The following is a 22,170-nucleotide window of genomic DNA, read 5'->3' as shown; positions in this document are numbered from 1 at the left end:
GCATGGAAGGAAGGGGGAGAGCGAGAGAGAGAGAGAGAGAGAGAGAGAGAGAGAGATGAGATAGAGAAGAGAGAGCGGAGAGAGGAAGTAGATGAAGAAAAGGACGACGAAGAAGAAAAAGAACAATAAGACAAGCAGACGAAGAAAAAAAGAAGGAGGAGAGAGAGGAGATAAAAGTTAATGTAGCATTAGTAGGAGTAAGAATATAACAAACAACTAGTGCATGTGCTGGTTATTTGACCTACTTTTTAATATTTTATTTTTCCTTTTGTATTTCATTTTGCATGTGCTGGTTATTTGACCTACTTTTTAATATTTTATTTTTCCTTTTGTATTTCATTTTGTTTTGTCCTTCGTCTGATTCCATTTATTATTGATGTTATAAAGTCTTATCTTAATTACTTGCATTACGTAGTCTGCATACTTGAACGTGTGACGATATTTGTAATTGATTATGAGAACCAGAACATCTGAATGTAAAATTAAGCTATAAATACGTTCACTAATACCCCAATCTCACAATTTCTTTCGGTTCCCGCAAGAAGCCAGCACTGATCTCCAAGTTACATCGTACCAGCTACTAAAACAGTAAGTTATTTTCTTTCAATGATTTGATAATCAAGATTTCAATATAATTTGAATGATCGTTGTAATACTCGCCTACAGTTCGAGCTAGCAGTTCAGATAAAAGTCTACATCCTAACAATCGAAATTTGTTACCCCCTGAGAAGGAGCTTGACTTAATTGTTTGTCATTACAGCATATTTTGAACTTACATAATTTTCAAGATACTAATGTAATTTACGTTTGTTTTTACCTTGAAGTTATATGGTCGTATCTCTAAAAATATATTTAAAGCTTTTTAGAATTTTTCCAAACCTTTTGCTTGAATCTTTTAGATCCAACCAAGTATTGCTAGAGAACCAATATGAATAAGAAATATACAAGCGGAAGGTTATAGAAAATCATTATTGTTAGGGGTTTACTAGTACGGTACTCAAATATTGTTCATATTCCAGGGGTAAGGACGCTAGTTTCCCGACATGCAATTTTCTTCAGGGGTCCAGAAATATGGAATGATATACCAATATACATTAGACTGAGCCCATCAATGAATAGTTTTAAAAGAAAATTTCAATTGTTTTTATTAAAACAATACTGAATAGTGCAATAACCTATATTGTTAATTTTCATCAGACAAATAAGTATGTGTGTTGGTGTGTATGGGAGAGAGTATATGTGTGAATGAAAATTATTTCCTTTTTTCCCTTCCCCTATTAAAAAATAAATAATTTAAATAATGTACTTAATAGTTTCATATACAATAACTGGAGACAGCCCTGCCTTCCTGTCTAGTCTCCAAATACTTTCATACGTGTTTAAAATGTTTGCCCCTTGTTCTTCCTGTCTTTTCCTCTTGTGTTATTCCCACGTTATATATTGATACATGTATATGTATTATATTTTAAACTTTTATATGTTGTTTTACTTTGTATATTTTTAATGAAAGTATTGAATAAAGTGAACTGGAACTTGATATATGTTTCAGAAAATTACAGTCAATAACATTTATCATGATAACTAAAGAGGATCTTCTGATTAGTCAGGAAGAAACGTTAAAATTGATTCTTTCTTCATCATCAGAGGAAAAATACCAGAACAGGGAGATTTGTCACTAACTGCATGTGAAGCAACTCTGAAGAACTAATTGTCAGCAATTTATGCTGATGTATGTTATGTTTATTTGATTGCTAGAAATGAAAGTTCTCCTAGTCGTTCTCCTAGCGACCGCTGTAGCTTCGCAACTGATTGCGCCATTGATAACAGTTGATGAGCCAATCCCCGGGCGTTATATCGTCAAACTCAAGGTGAGATATTTAATCTTCTCTACCGGGGGAGAATTTTTGAATATGTTTTTAAATTGTATGATTTTTATATTTCAAGTTTTGTAATTTTCTATAAACATTGGATCTCTTACTCAGCGTTTATTTTTTTCTGGTTCCTCTCCTCTTTCTGTATGTTTTATTTTTAGCATTAATCCCACTCATCTTGCCATTATTTTTACATAAAAAATGTTCATCTAATTGAATGCAAATTTATGAAAGAAATGGAGGGGGGATCTTGGGACCAGTTTACAAAATAATTGTAACCACGAGTAATTTTGTTGCTGGATGCGGAGGGGGAACCCCAGGGAAACTAAAAAATTATGCTTTGCGATGGGTGCTGTTGCCAGTATATTAACAATTCTGTCATAAAAAGGAAAGTGACAGATGTTAAAGAATTCAGACAAATATATGAATAAACATGAAACTATTTAAATAAATACGAGTTTTCAATAGTGGAAGTATAATAATTTCAATTAAGGTTCAATCTAAGTTTAAAAAAGCTATAAATTGGGACGATATTGGGTTTTGAGTCTGTCGCAAAGAACCAAGTCAGTTATCCACAAAATATTTGATAGAGACCAACTAAAGCGACATTATAACTCATACCCTGTCAACTCTGTCAGTGGCTTTTTGAGATTTTGTTTGTCATACCACGGCATAAAACGGATCGAAAAAATGTCTAAAAACGTTTGAAAGAATGTGTAATGTCCCGATAACAACAGTGAAATAATTTAATTTCCAATAGTAAATTGGTGAATGTTTTATAAAGTTTTCCAAAATGTTTACGTCTAAAGTACGCTCAACATGTCATGCACAGAGACAAAACATTCTAGAATGGACAAAATTACTTTAAAAGAGTAAAACTATGATCCTTTTTATTAAAACAATATTCATTTAAACGACATCTTGCATAATGTACAGGAAGGACGGAAGTTGGATGATGTCGCTTTTAAACTAGATGGCGCCAAAATTCTACGCACGTACAAAAATGTGTTCAGTGGATTCGCCGCCGATCTCAGCGATCGTCTGGTTGAACGAGTGAGTAGATTCTCTTTATCATTGTATGATATATTAGTTTTAACTGACGGTCTTTACAAATACGGACTAACGCCGCTCGAATCTGACATTTCCTGTTTGCAGTATCATATCGTGCTTTATAAAGAACTCTCGTCATTTATCATTCTTAGAATGAAGTTAAACCTAAAACTTTGCAATATCTTTATCCTTTTTAGATTTGTGTATAATGACGACTCTAATTTTTTTCACAAAATAGTGTCGGTTTTCCTCTGGACTCCTAAAGAGCTCATAATTAAATCGCATAAATGACATTATATAGTTTTTATTTTATATTTCGTATTTGATATTATCCTTTGCCAATCTTTTTTTAACCACTCCATTTTATGGCATATCAAGCTATCAAATAAAGTCTGCTGCTGCGACGACGACGACGACTACTACTACTACCACTACTACTACTACTACTACTACTTCTACTACTTCTACTACTACTACACATTTAAAATGATGTATTTCAATGGAAGCAAAAAGTCTTATTTAGCCCAAGTAGTCTCGTGAGTCATTGATACATACTGTAAACGAGAGCTCTGGATCATTTCAAGAGAGGGTCATGCATAATTGTCAATTTTCAGCTCCGTAAATCTGATGCCGTTGAATACATCCAAGAAGACGGAATGGCATACGCCAGCGCAGTCGCATCATGGGGGCTCGATCGCATCGACCAGATCAATCTCCCACTCGACGATACCTACAACCAAGTGCTCGGAGACGGTGAGGGGGTAAGCGTGTATGTCCTCGATACCGGAATCAATCTCAACCACCAGGACTGGGTAGGACGATCTTCATATGGCATAGATACACACGGAGGAACTGTGAGTCAAAGCCTTTTTCTTGTTCTTTTTCTCAGTGTTCTTGGTTTTCTATTTAACTGCATTATGTCCAGAAGAGATTTATGTGTTTATTTGATAATGAGAAGGATTTTCAGTCCGACATGTTTATGCTAAGTATTGAATAATAAATTAGTTTTTCGTCATCCTTACTGTTTTGTTCACATGTAAATAGGATTTGCCAATTACCTGTAAAAATTAGTGAACCATTTGAATTGTTTATTGAGTAAATAAAATAAATTGAACAAACTTCTTTGTAATTACATCGCTTTTTTTTATCATGATATCGGCCTACCACATTATACATTCATGTGATTTTACATCTTTCTTTTTTGTGTGTGAATTCTTTGATAGTCCATTTACAATGCCTGACACCTCTCTCTCTCTCTCTTTCTCTCGCACTATCTCGACCACCCCTTCACCCACCTCTTTATCTTCTAACACGTTAGGGTGAGGATTGCAATGGTCACGGATCTCACTGCGCAGGTACAATCGGTGGAACCCAGTACGGTGTCGCTAAGGCGGCAAAACTCATCGGAGTTCGTGTACTCTCATGTGCAGGATCAGGCGCTTATTCCCAGATAATCGATGGTATGCAGAACAAAGTTTTGGGAAATTTTGATATTTGGATAGATAGTAATTCTTTAACATTTTGATATATTGGGTTGCCCCTGTGGATGTATTATAGGCACTAGAAAATGTAGCCCCTAAGACACTTCTGCTTTCGAGAAATTGAATAATCAAAATTTACCGGGGCTCCCGGTAAATTTCAAATATTACATGGTAGCTGCGACCATACAAATTTCAGAATATGCAGTTCTGATATATAATTTCCAAACGGGAATAGCAAATCGATCGATTGTAGTAAAGAAACATTGTTTTAAAGCTTAAGTAATATCAGTCTTGAGAGAGAGTTATACAACATAAAGAGTTTATATTTACGATTTCATCACTTTAGACTCGATTTCAACCGCGACAACGATCATTGAAAATTGTAAAATCTCATATGATTTCAAAACCAAAACTTTGTATTACAGATATCTGAAATATCTAACGAACGGAAAAGATATGACAAAGTTAAAACATTACACACATGTACTGAAGAATATATCTATGGGGAAGGGGGGGGGGGGGGGTACGTTTCACATTGTAGTTATTTTCCCATGTAAATAAAACTGTAACTAAATTGTAATCAAGGTAGCAAATATGAATGTAGAATAAACGTTAATGCAGTGCAAGCTCCTCTCCTTTCATTAAGACACCACAATTTTCAAGGATTGTAGTATGATTTAAAAGTTGATTCATATAATATCAATGTTCAGATTTATCAAAATATCAACTTTTTTCAATGAGGAATATCATTTCGATACAGATTTCAAAGCATTTTAACCAACATAAGTATTTCCCGGTTACCCCCTTTCTAACCATCGGCAGCAATTCTCGTCAAATAATTTGAGTATTGAACAATGTGTCATTGGACTAGGAATAGGTGAGGTACCCAAAAGGCCAATTCAACACTGAAATATGCATAACAGTCAAAATTTAAAAAGTTAAGGTTAATTTATGACAATAATACGTATTGAATTTTCATTGTCTCACAATCGTCCGTCCACGTCTCCTTAGATCAAGTTGAATGTATATTGATCTTCGGAGTAGTTGCTACAACCGGCCGTATCAGACACGTTGCCCCGGGGTGCGAGATAGGACTCTTGTAGCGTGCCCCCACTTAACACAATTATATTATATTGTAGCATATATTTTATTTATTCGGCACTTTCAAGAAGTATAACAATAAAACAATATAATCATGGTAATTAAAATATTAGAATGACAAAAACTATGCAAATACAATTTTTTGTAGTAATATTCTGAGTGCAAAAGATGGCGGCCAGGGAAGAAGAGAGCAAAGTTAATTACTGTAACCGTAAAGGTCCCTCCACCCAACCAACTGATGCACTCAGAAGACTGGTAATCAAAATATTACATATATTAAATAATTTTGAAATAAGATGAAACTATTATCCGGACTTATGTCGCATACTTGATTGTTCACATATATAACTGAAATTGAGATTATTGAATTGGAAATGCCCCTTCAGAGATTTATACATTAAGGTCCAACTGAGTGCATCCAGAAGACTGTTTCAAAAAATGTTCATTCTAGCTTAGACTTTATTTGGTGATATGATAGAGATATTCGTTTGTATTGAACAGGTTGTGATTGGGTAGTTGCGAATGCCGTTCTGCCAGCTGTAGCTTCAATGTCGCTTGGTGGTGGTGCTAACCAAGCAACCGATGATGCCATCCAGCGAATGATTGATGCTGGTATCACTGTGGTTGTCGCAGCGGGGAATGATAACGGGAATGCCTGCAACTCCTCACCAGCTAGATCTGAACCCGTTAGTAAATCACTTTATTCTTTTGGTTGCTACCTGTGCCTCTAATCAGAATGCTAAATTAAAAAGGAAGAGACAGATTAAGGGAAAAATGACAATGGGTAATGGGAACGTTACACCCCTCCAATCATCCCATCAATGATGGACTTGTACTCTATACCGACACCCCTCCTCAATCCGCCCCCTCATAATGCATGTGTTCTGAATATGTATGGACACATGCTACGTCAGTTGTTGCTGCTTCAGGTTTTTGTTCCATTATAAAGCATACACTCTCCTTTATCATTATAAGGGGATGGAATTATAGGTTGTGTTAGCTCATACTGGTAATGAGCTACGACTGATTGTAAAATAATGAGCTCACGTTTGTTATTTTCACACATTAACATCTAGGCAATCACTGTCGGAGCAACAGATAGTACAGACACTAGGGCTTCCTTCTCTAACTACGGTACCTGTGTTGATATTTTTGCACCCGGCGTGTCTATTACATCAGCTTGGTATGGCGAACCAGATGCTACTAACACCATCAGTGGTACCTCTATGGCTTGCCCACATGTAGCAGGTATGTATCTCTCACCATTAGTGGTACCTCTATGGCTTGTCCACATGTAGCATGTAGGTTTCTCTCGCCACCAGTGGTACCTCTATGGCTTGTCCACATGTAGCATGTAGGTATCTCTCACTATCAGTGGTACCTCTATGGATTGCCCACATGTAGCAGGTAGGTTTTTCTCACCATCAGTGGTACATCTATGGCTTGTCCAAATGTGGCATGTAGGTTTCTCTTGCCATCAGTAGTTCACCCAAAGAGGTACGTTTCAAATCCATCCATAAGGTATTTCTTGTGGCACCTGCCACAAGACTCCAGTGACTTCACCTGCACATATACTACATAAGTGAATGGTGTCGAATCTGTTTACCAACAAAATTTCAGTCAAAAATTCGTTATCATCAATAGTGGTCTGTCAAGTGACAGGTTTATTGACAGGTAATACATTTCTACGATTTTTCCTTCTCTTTCAGATATACGATCTTCAGCCAACCACTTTATTTCTCTGTAAACTATTACCCGAATTTTCCAATGATATCATCAAATAATAGCAAAACGGGAATAATACAATCATAAAATATAAAAGACGACCTGCATCATAAATAATTCATGATTTTTATTCATGAGGTTCATCAATTAAATTAAGTAATCACCTTGACATAGGCGGTATACTGTTAGTATCAATAATTTTGTCATTGCCATTGTTTTAATTTGTAAATTTATTTACTTCCTAGTAAATCACGTCAATTGTTCGCCTTATTTTGTATGAAGGTGCTTCGGCTGTCATACTTGCTAACGAACCCAGTCTCACCCCGAATGAGGTGAAAGAAACCCTTCAACTTAAATCTATCGTTGATGCTGTACAAGATCCACGGTCCGGATCACCCAACCTACTGCTCTACATAGGGGAAGGATCAGGAGGGGGATTCATCCCTACACCACCACCACCAACACCGCCACCACCAGGTAACTAGGCTAGGTCTTAAAACAGTGGTGTAGAACGTGCCCCCCCCCCCCCCCCCCCCATAGGAAAGAGGACAGATAGACAGACAGTGAGTTTGTGTGTGTGAGAGAGAGAGAGAGAGAGAGAGAGAGAGAGAATGAGAGAAAGTGACACAGAGAGAGAGAGAGACACACACACACACACACACACACACACACACGCAGAGAGAGAGGGAGAGAGGGTAGAAATAAGGGAAACGGAAATTGCCTTGATAATTCATATCCTATCCACGGATTAATAAAACCGATCCCCCCCCCCTCTTTGATCCCGATGCGACATATTTATCTATGTAAATTATATCTTATCTATATCCCTTTAAGGTTTCATTAGCAACTTTTTGCCACCGTGAATTGTTTAAAAAAGGGCCAGTTTTAAAGCTACATTTATTTTTGATACCATTATATCTCACCTGTTAACACTACGTGATACGTGCATTTCGGAAATTGGTGGGGCTTTCTTTAACTGATTTTACTTGACGATCAATAACCATTTTTTATTTTTTATTTTTCATTTTTGTTATCCACTTATATTTTTCAATAACTCCCTTTGATAATTTTTTACACTAAAATATTTCATAGTTTTTAACGATCTCTTCGGTTCATAAGCTAAGATATATTTCAATGCTGGGAAAGGAAGGCTTCTGCTATGCATTCTATGAATCATTCTCACTAAATCTCTTTTCAATTGTTTCCCCTCTTTTCAAGCGCTCATTAAAACACATCATTTCGTCTGTTTTATTCTTCTTTTTCTTTTATTTCCCCCTCATCCCCTCCCCCTCTCGCTCGCTTTGTCTCCCTGTTCTCTTGTTTCCTCTTTCCTTGTTTCGGTGACCTGTTCCTCTCATTTTTCTGCTTCTATTAAAACCAACTTAAGGGCAAGTCCACTCCGAAAAATAACTTACTTTCAATAGAAGGAGAAAAATCAGACAAACCAATCAAGAAAGGTTTGAGCAAAATCGGATGGATTATAAGAAAGTTATGCATTAATGACATGAATATTGATGATATACATTTCCAGTTCCCCCCCCCCCTAAAATTCTTATTTCCGAACACCAGCATCCAAGTTATATTGATAGTATTGTGTTTTTGTGCGGATACACTAATATAGAGTAATTATTTCTTCAGTTAAATCATGAAAAATATGAATTTTGATAAACCATTTATTTAAAAATCAATGATTATGAATATACAATATTCAGAAAAAAGTATAAATTCTTCAAAGTTCATAAAAGATTTTGTGAAATGCCATGGACGCAATATTATACAAATCAAATCAAGTTTTGGGGGATAAAAAGGGAAATTAACGGGATAAAAATATATTAAGCAAATGATAAATAGACGTCACAATGACGTCACAAACTGATAACCAAATTGCCATTTTTTTGTAGTGATTTTCTAAGTTCCATATAGTGTTTCATACTTTAAAAAAATAATAACTACTTTAACTTCCGATTTTACTTTAAACAAAATTGCTCTGTTTCTCTTGCTTTTCTGCGTCTATTAACCCAATGGCTACTGAATTATCTTATTCCCATAGGCGTAACACAGGGACCACCAGGTTCCAGTAAGCAATGGGTTAAAAGCAAATTATTTTTGGAGTGGACTTAGTATTTAATATCAAGGTGGACTTCCCCTTTAAATATTAATAGTGATGCGGCTACACTGGGTAAAGAAGACCAAAGTTTTACCATTCTTCTTGTTATCCTCTCTATTTTTATTTTTATTATTATTAGTAGTAGTATTATCATCATTATTATTGTTATGATCATGTTCATCATCATCATCATCATCATAATTCTTATTCTTACACTCCACACAGGCTGTGGTGGGCTATTCGACTCACCGTCGGGAACGTTCACCAGTCCATATTACCCAGGTAGCTACGATAACAGTATGAACTGCGAGTACCTTATTACGACCACGGATGAAAAGCAAGTAGTGTACGTGTCCTTTGAATTCTTCGATCTCGAGTCCGCAACCAACTGTATCTTCGATTCGCTCAAGGTAATTTTTTCTCTTAAGTTTCTAGCTTTATACTCAAAATTCTTTTTCTAAAAGTCATTTTTCACAACTTCCTTTTCAGTTTTTCGTTCGTTTGTTTGTTTTGTTTTGGTTTGTTTATGTATTGTTTGGCAATAGAACATAATAGCCTTTTGGAGTAGAAGCTGGTAATTTCCTTTTTCATAATTTATATAATGACGATTATATACCTCTCTTTAGAAATCTAGCGATCTGATTGGAGACGTGATTTAAGCCATGCCCGCCTACCGGTCAATAGTCTTTTAAAAGATGACCGCTTGCCAATTCCCATTGTTTTACGTGTATAAAGTTTCTTTGTGCGAGCGCGGATACAATACAATGCAACGTGTGTGCGATTCCCAAATGGTTGTAAAATGTGGATTTGGCGCGATATAAGTTACATTATTATTATTATTATTATTAAAAGGATAAGTTAAGATTTATTGGAAGATTTTCATCTGAATTTGGTATATAAAAGATATATCGACTGCTTTAATATTCGAGGTTTAGCTGTTTCTATACTGTTTCTATACTGGGTACAGAGCACAATTTTTTTTTTTTTTTTGCTACCGAAAATTTGAAAAACGCGCCGGCCAAAAATTCGCTCAGTAGGGGGGGGGGGGGGGGGGGGGGGGGGGGGGGGAGGTAGAGAGCATTTTTTTTTTTTTTTTTTTTGATCCTCAAAAAAATTTCAATTGAGCGCCAGGGGGGGGGGCCCAACCCCCAAAAAAGGTAAAAATCACGTGATTTTACATGATTTTTTTTCTCAAGGGGGGGGGGGGCCGGGCCCCCGGCCCCCCCCCCCCCCCCCTGGATCCGCCACTGGCAGGTTGCAACATCCCTTTCAGCCTATAAAAACAGCCAGGCCTCTCATAGTAGTCAATATATCTATAATATTGTGACTGCCATAACAAATTTCAAATAGTACGATACATTGCGCAAAGATGACTATGCACCGCGAAAATTATAGAGCATTTGTTAAAAATACCTGAGTTTGTTAAATCACGACAGAGAATTACCAGAAAAGTCTTTTCCCAAAAAATGTGTTAGGGCCTTCGTTTCTTCCGAATGGCCGTGCATTAGAGATAGTGTCGCATTACAATTACGCAATGAATAATTTTAAAAAATGCAACATATTCAGAAAAACATCAAAACACTTTTGTTTTTCATTAAGAGTACAGCTCAACATTGTACTTTAATAAATAGCGCATATCATAATGCGCTGTAAGAAAAAGCAAGAAGAAAAGGTGGATAGAGTAACATAAGAAGAGTGAGATATGCTCAACATACTTCTTCTCGTTAGCATTGGAAAGTATTTTTGAAAATAAATGTTTTAAGACGCGCCTTTAGTTGGCAACAGTATCACAGTTTTTTAAAAATAGATTTTCCGGTAATTTATTGAAAAGAGTGAGACCCGTAGAATGTAGTATTTATTTGTCTGTGCAATGGCGAAGATAGACTTTTGGGAAGGTCTGAGGGTTCTGTTTGGAACATAAAGGCCCGAATTCACAAAGCAAGGTTTGAGCTCAGACCAAGGTTTGACCTCAAACCTCCTTTTGTTATTTACAAACCTGGTTTGTAAATAACAAAGGGAGGTTTGGCGAAACAAAAGGAGGTTTGAGCTCAAACCTTGCTTTGTGAATTCGGGCCAAAGAGTAAGTAATTCCGTTAAATAAGTAGGAGCTAATCCTTTGAGGCACTTAAAGGTTAAAACAAGGATCTTGAACTCAACTCTAGCGCGGACAGGTCACCAGTGTAGTTTTCTTCAGCATAGGGGAGATATGTTCACTTGAACGAGATTTCGTAACAAGCCGTGCGGCAGAATTTTGGATTCTTTGGATTTGATTCAGTTGATTTTCAGGTAGATTGTAGAGAAGAGCATTACAATTATCGATATGACACATTACGAGACTATAAACTAGTCTTTCTGATGCAGTTTCTCATCTAAGTAACTCCTAATGTGTCCTATTTAATATAAGAAGAAGGAGGCTGCACGGCAACCTTACTTACTTGATCAGTCGGTAATAAAATTAATGTTTGTCACATACACCTACATTTCGAACGGTTTCTGATGGTTGTAAAACATGGCTTTCAACTAGCGGCAGGGCATTCAGTTTGCCGAAATCGTGAGGAAACATGAATAACTTGCGTTTTCTTTTCATTCAAGAACATGGAATTATTGTAAGACCATGTTTTAACATCATTAAGACATTTATTCACAGCTGATAGAGAAGATTTAATACATGAATGTTTGAACAAGCAATAAATCTGCATATATAAAATAGAGTGTTATTTGAAAGCAACCAAGAAAAAGAAATACAACCGTACTAGAAGTAAACAGGTTAGGAATCAATGTATAATCAAGCAACGCACGAAATGTAGATACCCTGCTGGAAAGAACACACTCATTCACACTCATTCACAATGTGAATCACAGTGTGAAATCACAGTTCACACTGTGATCACAGTGTGAAACACAGAATGATTCACACTGTGAATGAATGTGAATGAGTGTGTTCTTTCCTTTTCCGGTTATCCACACTGTGAACCACAATGTGAAAACGCGCCCAATTTAACATTGTGGAGCACACTGTGATTCACACTGTGAATGAGTGTGAATGAGTGTGTTCTTTCTTTTTCCGGTTATCCACACTGTGAACCACAATGTGAAAACGCGCCCAATTTAACATTGTGGAGCACACTGTGATTCACAGTGTGATTCACACTGTGAATGAGTGTGAATGAGTGTGTTCTTTCCAGCAGGGTATGTCCTCTAAAAACGTACCTTTTCCTCAAATAAGTCATTTTGAGCGATGTACCCCCCCCCCCCCCTTCCCTAGCTCCTAACGCAAACGAAGGACCTCCTACCAAAGGGTTATGGCTGACAGCAAGCTCGAATGTTTTACCCCTCCTCCTGGGAAGATCTGTATACGCCACCGCCTTAGTTTCTGTTACTGGGAAATAGATAGTTCCTTACAAGCTTGTCCACAGCGGTAACATCAAGTTCTTGGTTGTTTCTTTGCAGGTATATGATGGAACAAGCACGAGCGATCCTTTACTAGCGACTTTGTGTGGTGACACCATTCCTGATAGCTTGATGAGCACTGGCATGAGCTTGTTCCTCGTGTTCAAAACTGATGGCAGTATTATTGGGCCGGGCTTTTCTGCATCCTACCAAGCTTTGGAGAGCGGAGGTGGGTAAAACTAAGGAGTTATTAACTCCGTGGTAAAACGAAGGAGGCATTACAGCAAGAGTTCAAACTAACCTTAATAATTAAAGAAGTCTGTCACCAGTGAGTGAATGTTTCAATAAGCCAGTTCGCAATTGAATACCGCGCATGCACCAAATTCGGGAACGAACCTTTCCAAAGGTCAATTGAACATAAAAAGATCTGAGAGGGGAAATGTAAATTGTTTGTGTGCCGGCCATTCCGTTGTGAATGATCACATCAGTCACCGAAAATCATTTCTGAACGCCGGAATCGGTTCTTTATAGTAAACTTTACTTGGAATTTGATCATCGGTAAAGTATTATCGCGATCCAAGTCCCCAGGGACTCGGATCCACGGACACTTTTTACTCTGAAAAAACATTTCCTACCTTCCAAATTTGTATCAACCAAAGCGCGCGTTTAATGCATTATTACTTTATTTAGTCAAGCCAATTTATCTAGTAGGCCTATTAAAGTACTTCCCTAAATAAAGCAAACTATAATTCACATTTATTTAGTCAAGCATTGATTGGGCTAAATGAATAAATATTACATTGATTAATTTTATCGTGCCTTAAACAGTTATTGAAGACGAAATATTACCATTTCATTTAAAAGAAATGATATTATTGCTTTATTTAGTCAAGCCAATTTATCTAGTAGGCCTTTCAAGAAAAACACTATATATAAAACTGTCTATATATATTCTTCGTGTTGCGAGTCCCCCTTGCGTGTTAAGATAATCAAATTTCCCATAGGACGGTCCGGTCCACAGTCGTATATCATCTATCGAAAGAGCCACCCCAATCCATTTCAACAACTCTTGTAGGAATTTTTGATGAAAAAAGATAGAAAGCACAGCGAACACGTCATACGACTCCAGTGGCTAATTACGAACTCGCTTATGACTACAATTCCTTGATTCTTTGACGTACGTCGGGGTTTCTAAGCCGACAGTGCAGGCAGAGGCGTTTGAGAGATATTGTATAGTCTGAGGTGTTAAGATGCACAGTTAATTTGATGAATCAATAAGCACAAGAAGTAAGCGTACAGTTCTACATTGTACTTGTATACTCAATTATGGTCACATTTTAAGATTTCCAAGCCTCGATCGGCATTGAGAACTTTTTGAAATATAGCGTAGAAAGTATACTATTTTATTAGCAGTTTCCGATTCATTCCTGCCACTGTGTGTCATATACTTTTATCATGAAAGATTATTTTATCAAATGAAACACTTAAACTTTTTTACCATACATGCCCAGTTCACATATTCTCCTTCCAAATTTTATATAATAATTTATGCCAGATGTGCAAGCTTGTGTCCTGTTATAACGATTCTGCCTTTCTTCGTAACATTTGGGAATAGTAATTACCACCATACCATCTCTCATTGTTAATGTCTCTTCGTTGTGCAGTAGAAAGCTATATGATTAGTTTCACCAAATGCAAAGAAAGCACATAATGTTTGTTACTACGGCTTTGAATCTACTTCAAAGACAAGTTCTTCGCTGTAACTCCAGCTGTTATACCTCCTTGGTAAAAAAAAGGAGAGAAAAAAAAAACAGCGTACAGTGTAAAGGAGACTGGGAGAGTTCTGCGATACTGACAGCCCAGGAATTGTGACAAGTATAAAAGCAACGATATGTTTATCCGATTCACCTCCGATGGTTCCATTGTTCCAACCGGTTTTCAGCTGTCTGCCAATTTGCTGTTTCACTACCATCTCCTGAAACCGGAGGTGAGAAACAGAAGATGATCAATGGTATCATCCATCAAACTAAAGTATCGTAATTTTCAAAGATGAAGAAAACGCAGAGGGGAGACACTGTTGATAATCCCAAATTAAAGGTCGAAACATCTCAAGATGACGGTTGTAAGACACATGCACCAGTCGCTCTGCGGTCAATATCCTATGTAATCCGAACCTTTGACTGTAACCCTGGACCGGACCTCAGTTCGAATTCCAAACCCAACCCAGCATCGTTTACGAAATCAAACCCACAACAACTTTTGTCGCCGGAGCAAATGTCTGAGCACCAAACTGGTTTGGTTGGTCGATCTCGAAAACAGTTTATCTCATTGAAATAATGCATTCTCTCCTTTCAATTTCAGATTGTGGTCACACCTTCACTGCGATGAATGGAATCCTGTCTTCACCTAACTATCCTAGTAACTATGGCAACAATGAGGACTGTGGTTTCCTCATCCAGGGTGGATCAGGACAGGTTGTCTCATTGACCTTTGGAGACTTTGAGCTCGAGCAACACACTGGCTGTGATTATGACTCGGTCGATGTAAGCTTTTATTTTTTCATCGTTTATATTCTAACTCTGAATCTTGGAGTACCCCGTTCCTTATGTCTAGACTTGAGCTTATTTTCAGTGTAATACGTTTAAAGCAAAATCAAACGTCGTCTGCCTAGTGAATGTGCGTTTGTGCTTACTTTCATTTTTAACTCTGAATGGCACATTTAAACTATAATAATCGCTCCCCAGGCTCTTTTCAAAAACAGTTTAAGTATTTTGCTTGACTAAGATTTGTGTGTACCCCCTTACTAAAGCCCGGATCCGCCACAGATTCTTTCGAATGTTTGTTTCGGTTATTCCTGAATACCTTCATATGACCAACACCAACCTCATGGTATTACTTTATTGGACTAAGCACTTCTCTTCTTTTGACCAGATCCATGACGGTGACATGACTGCTCCCAGCCTGGCCAAGCTTTGTGGAACCGCTCTCCCAGATGTGGTGACCTCAACTGGGAGTTCTATGTACGTCAGGCTTACTAGTGATAGCTCTGTTACTCGCAAAGGATTCACAGCAACCTATCTTATCCACGATTCAGTTACTGCCTAGGTTACATACCTGCAACGTATACCAAGAGAGAATATATATACTATTTCTTTTTGTTGGGGGGGGGGGGGGGCTGGGATGCGCCAGATAACGCAAGCATGAAATGCATTGTAATGGGCCAGTTCACGGTTAGCACATGTCCCAAATGACCCGGAATATCCACAGATCTTCAAAACATGAAGAGATACCACTTTGTACATTTGAAATAGTCACTCCTACAACGATTGAGGTGCTTAATAAATATCCCTTGTTTCCCCCTTTTCAAAGGAAATTTCCACCAGTGTATCATGGAATGGACTGTTTGTGCATTTATAAATGAATAATGATTACATAACTTTCATGAGCACGTATTCAGTATTTTGCCCCCGTGTATTTCACAATTTGGTCTGCAATGTCCTTTATCTACTTATGCTCAGACTATAAGTAAGTTTTGACCAATAAATAACGAATAATTCAGTCTGTTCAATTAATTTGTGTCTTGGATTTATATTTACATATTTACTCTTCAGTGAGTGTGTGAAAGTAAATGTGAATTTAGTGAAGATTAACGAGTTACACATAAAGAAACGTAATAGGATGGATTTAGTCATGCAGAAAAAGAAAGGAAATGTGACGAGAGTGTTCAAAACGGATCAGGTGAAATAGTCAAGGAGAATTGGGGCAAGAGAAATGGGGGCAAGAAATATTACTCGAGAAAGATAGACAGGGAGAGAGAGAGAATGAGATAAGGAGAGAGGGAGAGAGAGAGAAAGAGAAAAGAAAGAGGGAGGAAGGGAGAGAGAGAGAGAGAGACGGGGATGGAGAGGGAACTATGAACGATTTCGAGTAAAGCACCTTAGTGGGCAAATGTTCAAAAAGCCCATGTTGTTTTGGATATGTTTTGTATTAATTATTTAAGATGATAGCTTTCTTTTATGTCTTTCTCTCCCTCTCCCTTTCACTCATGTCTACCTCTTTCTATTTTTGTTCTGTCTCTCTCTCTCTCTCTCTTTCTTTCTTTCTTCTCTCTCTCCTCCTCCGTTTCGACCTCTTTCTCTTTACCTTGCCACGACTTATCTCGCTACTTTCAGGGTTTTAAACTTTAATATACCACATGCATACCGACGAGATTGACACCAGACCAACAAACGACCGAACAAAAAAAATTACTTTCAGACAAATGGCAAAGATCCGATTTTTTAAAAATTTGTTTATTCTGCAGTTGCGCAGAGCCTAGACATGTCAGTTTCTGAATGTGTTAGGAGAGCATATGAACAGAGCCCAGGCGCGTACGCAGGGGGGGGGGGGGGGGTAGGTGGACCGACACTCTTAATTTGTTGTTGTTGTGTGTTTTGGAGGGAAACAAATTATGGTATTGGGTGGCCAAAAGAAGGTGACCTTACCCCCCTCCCCACCAACGGAATGAAATATCGATCGAACCAAATTTTCAAATTTTCAGGACAAAAAAAAAAAAAAAAGTGCCCCCCCCCCTCCCTTAAAAAAAAAAATGCGTCCGCGCCTTACAGAGCCTTTTGTAGTCTCAAAGTGCAGACACTGTTTATATACGTAAGATGACGACAATGGTTTGTGCCTGCAAATTAGTTCGGAAGTTGGACTGAAACGTGAGACTAACACTATACTGTTCTTGGGGTGCCAAGTCCAAACCAAATGTGGTATATTCCTATCGCTGTGACGTACGTAAACAAAAAATATCTAAGATAGGAATCATGTTTAAACTTCATATTTGATTGCCGAAAAGAAAAGTCATGCATTTTTCGTTCATGCTCAACCTCGGATAATTATATTGCCACCAGATCCAGAGCCATTTTGGTCGAAATCGTATCCAAGCAGTTTGTGCATGACCACTTCGTCCAATGCCCATTTTGTCCTGGAATCATATTTTTAGACAAAGTAGCCATTAATTAGACAATGAAGACAAAGAAAATTGGTTTATTAGACTGCTGGATATCAGGATAAATGGAATAAAGTCTTGTGTATCGTGTACAAACCAAATATAAACCGGATGTGAAGTTAGACAAGCTGGGTAGTGGACCAAGAGTCATTAGACCAAGGGTAGTGAGCACATTTTTTTTTTTTTAGGGGGGGCCCTCGAAAATTTGAAAAATCGCACCTCAAAAAAGAGCATCTCCAAAAAAAGGTAAAATTAACGTTTTTACACGTTTTATTCCCCAGGAACCCCCCTGAAACCGCCACTGCCTACTATACTACTACTACTACTACTACTACTACTACTACTACTACTACTACTACTACTACTACTACCAGGCGCTAATTCACGGGGGGGGGGGGCAACGGGTGGAGCCCCCAGAAGCTCACAGGGTATATGCATTTAATTACTGTAAGATGAGCATATTTTGATACCTTATTTTTGACACTGGCCTGACACAAATTGGTGTTGGGTCCAGGGGGTGGATCCCTCAGAAGCTCAGGGGTTTTATACATCAAATAATCGTCGGATTAGCATAATTATATACCTTATTTGTGACACTGGTAGGTCACGAATTGGCGTGGGGTCCAGGGGCGTAGCCCCTGGAAGCTCAGGGGTTTTGGGCAATTCATTACTGTCAGATGAGCATATTTTGATATCTTATTTGTGGTACTGGTAGGTCACTAATTGGTGTGGGGGTCCAGGGGACGGAGCCCCCAGGAGTTCAGAGTTTTAAGCCATTAAATTACCGTCAGATGAGCATCCAGGTGTCTGACTTTGGGCCCTAGGTGAAATCAGTGTTTTGTTGCTTTCTTTTAGCACCAAAAAAAAAAATCTTTCCCTCTTTCTTTTCCTTCTTTTTCCCCTTCTTTTTTCCCTTTTTTCCCCTCTTTTTCCCCTTCTTTTTTTCCCTTCTTTTTTCCTTTTTTTTTCTCTTCTTTTTCCCCCTTTTTTTGCAAGGGGGGGGGCAGGCTGGCCCCCCTGGATCCGCCACTGGTCTCCATCCATCTCCTTCTCTTCTTCCGTAATCTTCTTTTGCTCTTCCTTGATCACTACACCTCTCTCCCAATTTCCCATCTTCCCGTACTTACCAAAATAAATAAATTAAAAAAACTCCTATGCTTATGCGTCTTTAATTGAATGTTTATTGATTAAGCGTATTTTGAAGCATATTTTGATTCATGTAGTAATCTGTTGTTGATTAAAATTTTAACCTACTTGATTAAAGTTTTTAATACTTGTTCTAACAGAGTGGGTAATCAGAAACTGCCAATAGAATAGTATACTTTCTACACTAAACCTCAAAAAGGTCTCAATGTCGTGGCTTGGAAATCTTAAAATGTGACCATAATTGATTATAGAACTGTACGTTTACTTCCTGTGCTTTAATCAAATTAACTGTGCATCTTAAAACCTTCAACGAAAAGAATATCTCTCAATCGCCTCTGCCTGCACTGTCGGCTTGGAATCTACGACAACAAAGAATTAAGGTACTGTAATCATTTAATTGTAACATTCTTTCACTGGTAAAAGATGTTTTCAATTATTAAGGTTAGTTTGAACTCTTGCTGCAATACCTCCTTGATTTTAACCACCTCTGCTCTCCACAGCTTGGTAGGATGCAGAAAAGCCCTGCTTAGAAACACTGCTATCACTTTTGAACACGCTCCTGCCAGTACTTATCAAGCTAAAAGGAATGGTGCTACCACACAAAGTCGCCAACACAGGATCGCCCGTGCTTGCTCCATCACATCTTTAGAGGATGTACTCTATCTACATTTTGTACGTTGCTTGACTATACATCGATTCCTACACTGTTTACTTCTAGTACGGTTGTATTTCTTTTTCTTGCTTGGAAAGCAAATAGCATCCTCGTCCAATTTTTTTTTCAAATAACCATGTGATACTTTAATAAAATATAGCCTTAAATTGTATATAACTGTTGAGCTATACTCTTAATGAAAAACAAAAAGTGTTTTTATGTTTTTGACGTCTTTCTGAATATATTTGCATTTTTACAAACATATTTTTTTCTTAATTGTAATGCGAGACTATCTCTAATGCACGGCCATTCGCAAGAAACGAAGACCTTCATACATTTTGGGGGAAAGACCCAGATACTTGTAAATCTCTGTCGTGATTCAACAAATTCAGGTATTTTAAACAGAAGCTCTTTCTGTTTGTCTCTCTGTCTGTCTGTTTGTCTCTCTGTTCTCTCTTTCTCTCTCCACCTCTATCTCGCTGGTTTCCTCTGCCCCCTCTTTCTCTTCTATCCCTCTCTCGATTAAAATATCAATTATTTAATGCTGATTTCTGTCCTTTCGTAAGTTTGTCTAAAACAAAGACACATGTCAATACTCTCACAATTATTGATATTAGTTATCAACTTGATTCCGGTCATAAAAAAGATAAGTCCAAATGAATATCGTAATTGGTCAATATTTGTCCTGGCTAATGGTACGATATGATTATGATAACAAAGTGGTTACTAGAGACATGGACCCTAGATGTAATAACACGAGAGGATTTCGAGGCATGTAAGAATAGGTCAAGGAACTCTTTCCTTCCTTATTTGTATTTAGAATATTGATTTCGTATTGCTTGATAGCTATATTTGTGTTTTATGGAACTTTTATGTAAAACTATTCGGCAACCAAGCTGATATTTCGTTTATTCTGTTAACAATTATGGAACATAAGGGAGGGGAACATATACAACAATCTATTTGTTTTAAGAGGAAGAATTGAGAGGTGGTACGTGCCTGGACATGGGCTGCAAAAGGAAAAATAAGAGTGGTGGCCACAATACCAATAAATATACTAGCATAGTAATTAACCATAACATAACATTTAATTTAAAAAAAAAAAAATGAGTAAGAGTAATAATGATAATATCATGGGTTTAGCTTTGGAGGGATGCATAAGAAAGAGATCAAGGAGAAATTGGAGAAAGGAGAGATAGAAGAGAGAGAGAGAGAGAGAGAGAGCGATTTGGGGGGGGGGGGGTGAGAGGGTTGGGGATGGAGGGATGAGAAAGACAGCGAGGGAGGAAATGGGGAGAAAGGAGAGATATAGACAGAATGGGGAATGAGTGTGAAAGGGAGGGGAGAGAGAGAGAGAGAGAGAGAGAGAGTAAGAATAAATAAGAGAGAGAGAGAGTAAGAATAAATGAGACAGTGAAGAGAGAGCGGAGAGAGGAAGTAGATGAAGAAGAGGATGACGAAGAAGAAACAAAGAAAGAGGAGGAGGGAGAGGGAGATAAATCCACACAGTCATATGAGAGGAAAATACCATACAGTGATGTAAGAGAAATAAAAGTTTATGTAGCATTAGTAGGAGTACAAATAATAAACAAGTAGTGCATGTGCTAGTTATTTGCCCTACTTTTAATATGTTATTGTCCTTTTGCATTTCATTTCATTTTGTCTAATTGATGTTATACAGTCTTATCTTATTTACTTGCATTACGTAGCCTGCAAACTTGAACGTGTGACAATTTTAATTGCTACCCGGTGTAATTGATTATGAGAACCAGAACATCTGAATTTGAAATTAAGCTATAAATACGTTCACTAGTGTCCAAATCTCACAATTTCTTTCGGTTTTCTGTACGAAGCCAGCACTGATCTCCAAGTTACATCTACCAGTACTAAACCAGTAAGTTATTTTCTTTGAAGGATTTGAAAATCAAGATTTTAATAAACTTTGATTGATCGTTGTAATACTTGCTTGCATTTTGAGCCAGCAGTTTCAGATAAAAGTCTACAACCTAACGATCGAAACGTTTTATATCAGAGAAGAAGCTTGAGTTAAAAGTCGGGTAACATCCAAATATAATTTTATTCCTTTTGATGTGCAGGCTAGCATACAACTCATATTTTGTTATTTAAACATTTAAATATATTTCATAGATTTTGAAATATTAAAAAAAAAACTAGTTTTCTCAGACCTTCTAAACTCCACCCTAAAATAATGCTCCGGATCTCATTCATCTTGTGACATCATCTGTCAATCATTAGTGAGCTAACAAAAGCCAGTGGTATGTAGCTTCACCAGGGCTGACCACCTGTTAACAATATACCATACAATACCAACATATGAGTTGTTATGTCAGAGATGCTGTAGCATCCCAGGAAAAGAAATATAATGTTGAAGTATTGTATGAAAGAATGTAATAGGCCATTTTCGTAATGTATCCAAATTTAATGCATTAGTCTTTGTGAAGTGCCTCAATACAAATTATTTTATTCACCTGATAAGAATAATAGTATTTCAATAGACAGAATCCAAACTACATAAATTAGTTGTTGCCAGGTAGGACAAACATTATGTCTTGACCTACCTAGCAACACTTAATATATGCAATTTACATTCTGACTATTGAAAGAATTTTCTTCTTATGAATGAAATAATTTGT

General features: G+C 37.4%; 1 protein-coding gene across 1 annotated transcript; it reads left to right on the top strand.

Annotated features, from left to right (window-relative positions):
- Positions 1–518: 518 nt before the first annotated feature.
- Positions 519–16,293, top strand: LOC586545 (extracellular serine proteinase). The gene is made up of 12 exons (XM_011676027.2): positions 519–588; positions 1,756–1,868; positions 2,808–2,924; positions 3,536–3,775; positions 4,240–4,381; positions 6,005–6,189; positions 6,580–6,751; positions 7,511–7,705; positions 9,561–9,745; positions 12,786–12,954; positions 15,087–15,268; positions 15,657–16,293. The coding sequence occupies exons 2-12, from the start codon at positions 1,758–1,760 to the stop codon at positions 15,828–15,830; spliced, it is 1,872 nt and encodes a 623-aa protein (XP_011674329.1). The 5' UTR covers positions 519–588; positions 1,756–1,757; the 3' UTR covers positions 15,831–16,293.
- Positions 16,294–22,170: the final 5,877 nt, after the last annotated feature.

Source organism: Strongylocentrotus purpuratus, unplaced genomic scaffold (assembly GCF_000002235.5).
Source record: "Strongylocentrotus purpuratus isolate Spur 01 unplaced genomic scaffold, Spur_5.0 spur5_scaffold_7, whole genome shotgun sequence".
Lineage (NCBI taxonomy): Eukaryota > Metazoa > Echinodermata > Echinoidea > Camarodonta > Strongylocentrotidae > Strongylocentrotus > Strongylocentrotus purpuratus.
Note: the sequence above shows the minus strand (reverse complement) of the source record. Positions and strands in the feature narration are given on the sequence as shown.

Excerpts from the sequence above, each read along its gene's own strand:
- LOC586545 (XM_011676027.2), top strand. The coding sequence starts at position 1,758 with ATGAAAGTTCTCCTAGTCGTTCTCCTAGCGACCGCTGTAGCTTCGCAA. Across the intron at positions 6,752-7,510 it reads GGCTTGCCCACATGTAGCAG|GTGCTTCGGCTGTCATACTT; the intron begins GTATGTATCTCT and ends TTTTGTATGAAG. Across the intron at positions 9,746-12,785 it reads GTATCTTCGATTCGCTCAAG|GTATATGATGGAACAAGCAC; the intron begins GTAATTTTTTCT and ends GTTTCTTTGCAG.